The 9,021-nt window shown below is 29.5% G+C and overlaps 3 protein-coding genes across 7 annotated transcripts in view; 2 read left to right on the forward strand and 1 right to left on the reverse strand.

Moving 5' to 3' along the window:
- The window catches only part of LOC108690100 (mpv17-like protein 2), a 2,988-nt gene extending 797 nt beyond the window's left edge, over positions 1 to 2,191 (reverse strand). Inside the window, exons 1-4 of one of the 5 annotated variants that reach the window (XM_018197221.1) lie at positions 1,774 to 1,954; positions 1,053 to 1,101; positions 546 to 707; positions 19 to 479 (exon numbers count right to left, since the gene is read on the reverse strand). In XM_018197221.1, the coding sequence (XP_018052710.1) occupies positions 57 to 479; positions 546 to 704 (582 nt within the window). In that variant the 5' untranslated portion in view covers positions 705 to 707; positions 1,053 to 1,101; positions 1,774 to 1,954 and the 3' untranslated portion in view covers positions 19 to 56. Of the gene's footprint in view, positions 1 to 18; positions 480 to 545; positions 708 to 1,052; positions 1,159 to 1,546; positions 1,592 to 1,773; positions 1,955 to 2,113 lie in introns of those variants that run through there. The other 4 variants (XM_018197222.1, XM_018197224.1, XM_018197223.1 and 1 more) reach the window with 4 other exon arrangements.
- A 766-nt stretch (positions 2,192 to 2,957) lies between these two features.
- LOC108690087 (DNA replication factor Cdt1) lies at positions 2,958 to 6,402 on the forward strand. Its single transcript, XM_018197197.1, has 6 exons — positions 2,958 to 3,860; positions 4,049 to 4,289; positions 4,442 to 4,778; positions 4,876 to 5,061; positions 5,673 to 5,920; positions 6,031 to 6,402. Exons 1-6 carry the CDS (start codon positions 3,121 to 3,123, stop codon positions 6,400 to 6,402), a joined length of 2,124 nt encoding a protein of 707 aa, XP_018052686.1. The 5' UTR covers positions 2,958 to 3,120.
- A 1,216-nt stretch (positions 6,403 to 7,618) lies between these two features.
- LOC108690094 (39S ribosomal protein L33, mitochondrial) lies at positions 7,619 to 8,793 on the forward strand. Its single transcript, XM_018197204.1, has 3 exons — positions 7,619 to 7,805; positions 8,030 to 8,133; positions 8,415 to 8,793. The coding sequence occupies exons 1-3, from the start codon at positions 7,765 to 7,767 to the stop codon at positions 8,462 to 8,464; spliced, it is 195 nt and encodes a 64-aa protein (XP_018052693.1). The 5' UTR covers positions 7,619 to 7,764; the 3' UTR covers positions 8,465 to 8,793.
- The last annotated feature ends 228 nt before the right edge of the window (positions 8,794 to 9,021 follow it).

Below are 9,021 nucleotides of genomic sequence, written 5' to 3' on the forward strand. Positions count from 1 at the left end.
TGATTTATTACTTAAATTTGTAATTTTACAAAAATATTTTACTAATTAAAATAGCATTATCTATTAATTGTTTCCATATCATATTTTACATGGCTAGTATAGATATCATAACCTAGAGATATCGTGTTATCGTAAAGTACTCTGTATCGTGTGGGAAGGAAATAAAAGTTAATAACTTGTGCTGGAGGCCAAATGATCCATTCAGCTATATATAGTCTATGCGCTTTTTTCCTAATTTCATTCTTAAACTCTGTCAAACTGTTATTCTCCATCAAGGCCAGTGTAAAAAAAAATGTACTTATACAGAGAGGTGAGCAAATTAATTGATCAATAATCACTTTTTTTAAAACTATACCAATAGTACGTCCAGTCATTCTAGTATCTAAAAAATTGTACCAGTAATGACAAATTATCCCGATAGACATGCCAGACACAGACATATTTCTCGTTCTGGTAAAACTCCATTTATCCCATTTACCCTAAAGAGAATATCAACAAGCAATCATCATGCAAATATCCTATCATGAAAGTTATGATTAACAAACCTTTAATATCTCATAATGTTGCTCTAAAATATCTCCTATGCCAGAAAGAGAAATCGATATCCCTATATTTGTGTACAATAAATGTTTAGGAGAGAATAAGCATTCCTTCAAGTGATTTATTTTATTAAAAGTTAGCCCCATTCCTTTTGCAATATTCATTACCTAAAAAATAAAATATCATTATTAAGTACTGCTACTGCAACATTTAATCCAAATCTTGTATAATGTACCGAATAAAATCCAAATTATATTGTTTATTTTAAATAATTTTACTATTTTATTGCGGACATGAAAATATATAATTATATACATTTGTCAATTTATAAAATGCTATTTACATTATCCGAGAAAATAAAATATCGATTAAGATTACTAAATATTAAATATATATAAAATATATATAAACTTATTAATAAATGATAACAATCTGATTACAATAGAAATCATCTAGATAATTATTTAGAATACTCCCTCCCTCCCTATTAAAATCTTAATAAAAATATATACTCATTCGTGTTTTCATTCAAGAAATTGGCAGAAAAACATGGCAGTTGACCTGAGTCGTGAATCAAGTTATTAAGCATTGAAGTTTAACAAGGGATTATCTCGGTTCCTTGATATCAATAAAAGTTGATAAGGTGGAAATTAAAAAAAAAGGCAAGATCATATAGATCGTAGATTTCAAAAAACTTAGTATTATAACGCGTGGTAAAAGTTCTGAAACGGCTATATCTCAAAAAATATTGGATTTATGTAAAAAAATGTTTGAAACAAATTAGGGTTTAAGAAGTTGATATTATGATTAATTTGACCTTGAGATGACCTTGGAAAGTGATTTCATTTGCAATATTATTCCAAGATCAAATTAATATCAGCATCTGATAGTTTTCTAAACTCTATTACTTTTATTTCAAATATTTTTTACATAAATCAATATTTTTTTTAAATATTAGCCATTCCAGAATTTTTATTACGCACTATAATACTAAATTTAAACCTACGACACGATATTAAGAATATCAGATGTATCATTGCGCATAATGGCGATAGCAATACTGGAAACAACCAATCAAATTTTAGCCTCAATACATTCTCTTACTATGCATCCTCGGGAGTGATATACTTTATTCTTATATCAAGCTACGACTTACAATCTTGCCTTATTTTTTAATTTACATTTTATGTCAATTTTTACTGATATCAATGATTTTTACTAATTTGTACAAACCGAGATGGTCTCTTGTAAAACTTTAGAGGTTAAGATTCCTAAGTAGTTATATTGGAATCGTGATGTCAAAAGAATGACACGTTAATTTATGTTACGTGCCATTTGTAAATAAAGACAATTTAGATAAATCTAAATAACAAGATCACTTTAAAACATTTGTAAGAATCGAACAAAACTGTCTTTTTCTTCCTTGATAATTAGTGATAAAATAGTGATAAAAGACACGTAAAGCGAGCCTATATTCAAGCAGAAACACATGTCTAACAGCTATTGAAACCAGTGAAAAATACGCTTTTACATATAAAATTCCAAAATAACTTTAGTTTTCTTCAATAATTACTTTTATAAATACGAGACAAGTCACAATTTCACAATTAAGTACATAATAACGAAATGGCACGTAACATAAAATTCGTCATCGAAACGTTACTTTTCACATCTAATAGTTCAGCCTTTTATCGTGGCGAGGCGCTGTAACACACACTCAATTCAAGAAGCGTGTTCAGATTCCCATCTAAGTGCTCCCCAAGGGATCGATTCTGTATCTTGAAACGGTGAAAATTACAAAAATGAGCGAATTTACTAGAATATTGATAACTTCATTGGTCAATATCTAATAAATTTGTTGTTTTTGTAATTTTTACCTTGTTTGAAGATCGACTCCCTGATGTCATGTCATCCTTGTTTAATGTACGATAAACAACAAGGATGGAGTGATACCTGGGTGATATTCGAATGAGAATCTCAACTCAGCAAAATAGAGTCTTCTACTTCTATCTGTTCCTATTGTCTATGCTTTTCATTTCCGACTTAATAATCAAAAATCTGTTTTCTATGGCTGAACACTTTTGGAACTTAAAGTGAGATAAATATATGTTTGGTACTTGTTTAAAGCGAGAAAGAAAGTTCTGAAATAGTCTAATGCAGGAACAGAAAACAGACCACTGGCTTTTGCGCTTCTTCATCATTGTTAGTCTATGGCCTAGTTTCCACCGAGAGTTTAAATCGGAAACTGAATTAGAATGTAAGAACCAATCAACTACAGTCGAGTATTCCCCTGTTACAGTCGGACGACAGGGAATGCTTGACTGTAGTTGGTTCTTATCTGATTTAAACTCTCGGTGGAAACTAGACCTATGTTGCATATGTCAATAACGTTTTTAGTTGCTATCAGCTGACTAACGGCCTAGCGGCGTTGTTTCGCGCCAACGAATCTAAACAACGAGAGTTAAAAAGGCGGGCTTTGGCTCTGGTAGGGTTACATTGGGGGTAACGGTACGCAATACGTGGTACGTTTGTGAAAATAATATTTGTTCGCGTTTGCGATTGACATACGTAAAAGAGACTATGTCGCAACCATCAGTAACGGCATACTTTAATACGCGCAAACGGCAAGGGTGCGACGAATTACGTTCCAAGGCGAAGATTTTGCTGCTGGAGCGAGATAATCAGACGCAAACGAGTATCGAGAATTTGGAAAAATCTCCGACAAATACGGGAACTAGTCCGAAAATCGTGTTGCAGAATGCTACCACGATGTTGAAGGAAGGCGTTCGGATTAATAAAGCGGTCCGTAATATCCAATTCGATTCTTCGAAAACGTTCCCTGAGAAAACGAATAGACCTAAAACACGAGCCACTCGCTCTCGTCCATTGCCCTCTATGGATGGAAATCAAGCGGATATTAGAGATAGCTTTTTGAAGGTGGGCAATGATTCTTCAGAGATAAAAAAAGTTCCGTTTGAGAAGAAAGGTACGCTTAGTCCGAGGAAGTCGCAGACAACTAAGAAGACATTGAAGGATAACGCGATGAAAGAAACTGAAAAGGAACATTTTGCCAACGGCTCTCTCATTCCATCCTCGTCAAGAAAACTTTCGACGATGGAGAGATTTGTAAAAAATGAAAATTTAAACTTGACCGACATCAAAAACAGAATTAACAAATCTTCCAGATTGGCAGAGCTGAAAGCTATAACGCAACAATTTGCAAAGTATGATCTGGCATTGGAACAATTGCAAAAACAAGATGAGATTAAGAAACCTTATATGCAAAAGTTTGAGAAGGTGGAACTCGAAATACCCGTAAGGTAAAGATCTTATTTGTGAATTTAATTATCAAATATATATCAAATATATATATATATATCAAATTATATAAATATATAATTATCAAATATATAATTATGAAATATATATATTATCAAATATATGTATATATTATATGTATATGTATATAGATGTCCTATCATTTTCTTTTTTTTTTTGTCATACAAAGTCCACAAAAGACATATAAATCCCCAATCAAGGGATTACTTACTCCAATCAAGGAGAGAGATTTGTCAAAGACAGCCAGTCCACAGAGGCAAATTTTGTTTGAGCCTAAAGAAACAGTGTCAAGTCCAGGAAAATCCAGTCCTATTAAGGCATATCAGAAATATCTGTCAGTGGCTGAATCTGGATTAGCATTGCCATATGATTATAGATTCCTAGCTGAAGTATTCAGATGCATAGATACGGTAGTATCCTTATGAATCTGTTAATATGTATTTTTACTTTAACTTTTACTTTACAGACTTTAATTTTTACTTTGTATATTGTTAATTATTTTGTCGTTTAAATTTATGTTTATGATATAAAAAACATGTCAAGCAATCAATTTTGTCTTTAGGTTTCAGCAATGCTGTTTAACAGAAAAGAATTGATAACATTTAATAAACTGAGACCTGCAGTTCAAGAATTGCTACGTCGTAATTTTACGCAAGAGCACCTAGCTCAAATAAAAACTATTTATCCTGATGCTTATGTGTACCATCAAGAGAAACATCGAAATTTTGGTTCAGTGTCCAAGCAAGAAAAATATGAATTAGTTCTAACACCTACGGTTGAAAAAATTAATGGGAGAAATACGCCTGATGTAGATAACATATTAAAAGCTGCGGCTGAAAGTAGTATGAGCCCTACCATACTGCTGGAAAGAAGGAAGAAATTTTATAATGCTTTATTAGGTACATATTATTCTTTTCAAATGAATTTAATCATCACCAATCATATAATACATACACACACACACACACACACGTATCTTTAAATTTATTGTTACAGAGAGGGTAAAGAATGAACATGAAAAATTTTTATTAACCTTTGAAACTCCAAAATTAATGAATATACCAAGAGAGAAAATAGTACGCTGGCATCCCGAATTTGATGTGGAATCTTGCAAGAAAATTGAGCAAGCTGCATTACCACAACCACCTTATGTTGAAAAACCAACTGCTAGGGATGTTCTTGGTAAGAGTTATGACATTGATGGTAGTAATAAGAATTTTGTATGAACAAATTTTATTCTCCATTGCTATTATAAAAAAAATTATTGAAACTAAATTATTGTAATTTATATGCCTACTACAAAAATTCATAAGATCAGGATAATATAAAAAATGCAGAGTATATAGTTTTATTATTGTATATTATATGCATGTATCACACTTAATGATATAATATGGTCTTAATTTGGATGACAATTTTAAGTAGGACAAAAAACTGCACAAAAGGTTGCAAAATAACAATGCGTTTGCGTAGTTGTGAAATTCGGTTTTGCTGTTGCAAAACTTTATTGATTAATCAGCATATAACGCAATCGGTATAAAGGTATTGCTTATGCGTAATACTTAAGCAGTTACATTATACATCCTTGCATTATGCGCTACCCAACCCAATACTTAATTAATAAATTAACTGTAGAGAATGGATTTAAAGTGTCACTTCAAAAGGATCAAATTATTCGTAGAATATGTAGGTTCTCTTCTTTTTTTAATTAATGTGGTCTGGCAAAATAGTTATAACATATTTACACATGAATATTTTTCATTCGTGTTATTTATTTATTTATTTTTTTACAGACAAAGCTAAATCTTTGTTTAATTGTGGTACACGTATGGAAAAGGCATTGCAAAGGCTCGCTGAAGCAAATCTAACTACTAAATCCAAATCTTCACTTTCTACACAAGATTCTACAACCCAAACAACAAAAGATGATATTCCAAAGGTTAACATTGCCATTGTGGACAATCCACCAAATACACCATCCATACAAACTGATCATTTCGCAACACTATTTAAAGGCATCCCTAAGGCTTTGCTCGAAAAGGTAAGAATAATTGCTTTGAAATGGTAGTTGATACTCAACGTTTGCGATTTTATTTGTGTTTTAAAAACTAATTACCACCTTGTTCTTCTCCTAAACTTTCATAATTATAGGTTCGTGCTAAACAAGCAGCCAAGGCATTAGAAGCAATGACGAGAACACCAAACGCAGACAAAGAGGCTGTATTATATTCCAGACTTCCCGAATTAGCAAAGCTCATTCGCAATATTTTCGTGACAGAAAAGAAGGGCGTTTTACCACTGGAGATAGTCATACAAAAGTTAGACAATTCTTTTAGAACGAAATTAATGTTACAAGAAATGGAGGAACACATACGACAACTGTGCAAGCTTTTACCTACGTGGGCCAGTATACATAACGTACGAAAGGTGGATTATTTGAAATTAGATAAAAATGTTGACCTTGCTAAAGTGATTAATCGATTAGAAATTTTAGCCAATGATAAAGTTAAGATAGCGTCTTAATTTATATATTCCGATAAATTATATTTTGGATATCTCTGCATTTTTACCTAATAGTGAAACTATTGTGCTATTTAAGTTTGAAGATCTTAATTTGCACATTTACATCTATATTATGATAAAAAAAGAGCATGCATTTTATTATATGTAATTTATGACATTACTATTTGTTCTTCACGCTTCACAGAGCATTTTTAGTAAATATGATGAAACTATGAAGTATAAAATAAAATATAACAAATGGTAATATACATATATATGCAACATTTTATATTTTCTTTTCCTAGTTTATTGCTTATATTAATAAATTATAATTACTGTATTATATATTGATTTAAAGGATTGTTTCAATAAAATGCAATGATACTATTAATGTGAATAATATTTTGTTGTGAGACTATTTTCAAAAAAGAATATCGATGGATTTATTACTTAAGAAATTAGAGTAGAGTAAATTATATAAGGAGTTTGCTATATTTATTAAGTAAAACTGCTGACAATATTTGTGCATTGCCTCTGATTTTAGTGTATGTTTATTAATAAAGCTCATTGAAAAAAATAACTTCTGGATAAACTATGTTTATGTATATCCAATAAATTATAATTATAATAAAAATACTTATACGTGTGTATATATAATTATATATAATCTATCTATCTACATGGACGCCTCATAGATTTATTTAAATGCGTTTATTAATTTCATATTTAAAACTTGATAAAAAATTATATTTATACAGTAGTTTGCGAAATTAATATTAAATTTTTCTTAATTGATAATATATCTAATTTCATCTTTTGAAAATTTTGACACATTTCAAATTGTTTCCACTGTTTTTATACAGTTTTATGATCTTTTTAATTTATTTATTACAACTTTTAAATTAAACAAATATGTATATATGTGTATGAATAAAAAAGTGCGCGCGCGCTCGCGCGTGTGTGTGTGTGTGTGTGCGTGTGCGTGTGTGAATGCGCCTTTTTTGTTTAAAGGAAAAGAGAGATAATTGTAGAGAAAAAAAGATATCATATTAATCGCACATATTTCTTTATCAACAAGTATAAAAACGATGAAAGATTGCTATATTGCCTGTAATTGTTAAAAAAGATTCATTATATGCATTAATATCTTGCGATAACTTTACGACAGCTGGACGTTTATAAAAATGTCCAGTTGGTGTCAGCGAGTATGCACATGTATATGGATGTATATGTGTATACGTGTGACTTGGACGTGATTTCTAACCTCTTCTTTCAAGTGAGCGAATCAATTGTATTGTTGTATTTACTGTAATCTCGTGACATTTATTCACAGTATACTGCACATAGTTTTAAAGTTGCACTGAAAGAAATTTTTGAAATACCATGTTCCTGACAAACATGCTGTTAAAAAAGGCAAAGAGCAAGTAAGTAAAGCTATTAATAAAACCAAATAAAAATTTAAGGTTAGAATGTATATTCATGTCAATTTTTAATGGGAATAATATAAAATATGTACCTTAATTCACATTTTATGAAAAAAATTGATTTATTAAGTGATTTACTAAGTGTCAATTAAAAGATGAGATTAGACATAATATGTTAACATAATATGATTAAAAAATTATTATTAATTCTAATCTCATTATAGGCATGTCTTAGTCCTTACACAAAGTGTTGTAACCAGTCATCGGTTGGTGCGTATCAGAGATAGATTAGCTGATAAATTAGAATTTACATCCTTTGATCCTCTTAGTAAGTGATTATATACACATACGTATAAGATTATGTATGTTAATTACAATAATAATAAAGGAAAGAACACAATTGAATAAAAGAATTGTATCGTCTAATGTGTATACGAATGTTCAATATATTCTATAAAAACATTTGCATATATTATATTTTTCTTTAATAATAATTAATATATATAATTTTTAAAAATAATATAAAAATAGTAATTATAATATACATTAGACTGTACATTATGAAATATTATTTGATATTTGAAACTAATTTATGATTTCTTTTTGCAGTTCAAAAGGTCACGTTATACAAAGAAAAGAGAAAATTATGTAGCTTATAATTTACAACTATTATAGTGTAACAAGTATTATAATACTACATGGAAAATTTCTATGTGGGATAACAAAAAATATATATTATCTCAAATGTAACATTCAGTCTGATTTTATTTATTACATTCAAATATAATATAATATTAAAATAACACACAATATAATAATATGATATGTCTCTGTCTAATCTATTATGAAAATATAGTTATCTTAATATAAATATATGATGCAAGCAATAAATAATAAATAAACAGAAAATATCAAAATATATGATACGATAGATACTAATAGTGTAATATAAATGACTGTAAATAAATGAAAAAAATCATATGACAAAATATTGCTCTTGTTTGATTTTATTATATAAAAGTACAATTTTGTTTTATTATTTACAGATTTGTAATTAATTATTGACTATAATTCCAAATACATAATGATTTGATACCCTCCCTCCCTCTCCCTGAAAAGTCGGGAAATTCCAGGTTTGATTCCTGGCTGAAACAATAATATTGACAAAATAAACAATATTGACAATTTAGAATAAAGGATGTATATAAAGTAAGAC

Source organism: Atta colombica, unplaced genomic scaffold, assembly GCF_001594045.1.
Source record: "Atta colombica isolate Treedump-2 unplaced genomic scaffold, Acol1.0 scaffold294, whole genome shotgun sequence".
Classification (NCBI taxonomy): domain Eukaryota; kingdom Metazoa; phylum Arthropoda; class Insecta; order Hymenoptera; family Formicidae; genus Atta; species Atta colombica.

What these genes read in the sequence shown, in the direction of transcription:
- LOC108690094 (XM_018197204.1), top strand. Translation starts at nt 7,765, where the DNA reads ATGTTCCTGACAAACATGCTGTTAAAAAAGGCAAAGAGCAA. An exon ending in TTAAAAAAGGCAAAGAGCAA is followed by an intron (nt 7,806 to 8,029) that starts GTAAGTAAAGCT and finishes ATCTCATTATAG; the next exon opens with GCATGTCTTAGTCCTTACAC. An exon ending in TACATCCTTTGATCCTCTTA is followed by an intron (nt 8,134 to 8,414) that starts GTAAGTGATTAT and finishes TTCTTTTTGCAG; the next exon opens with TTCAAAAGGTCACGTTATAC.
- LOC108690087 (XM_018197197.1), top strand. Translation starts at nt 3,121, where the DNA reads ATGTCGCAACCATCAGTAACGGCATACTTTAATACGCGCAAACGGCAA. An exon ending in ATTTTATAATGCTTTATTAG is followed by an intron (nt 4,779 to 4,875) that starts GTACATATTATT and finishes TTATTGTTACAG; the next exon opens with AGAGGGTAAAGAATGAACAT. An exon ending in AACTGCTAGGGATGTTCTTG is followed by an intron (nt 5,062 to 5,672) that starts GTAAGAGTTATG and finishes ATTTTTTTACAG; the next exon opens with ACAAAGCTAAATCTTTGTTT.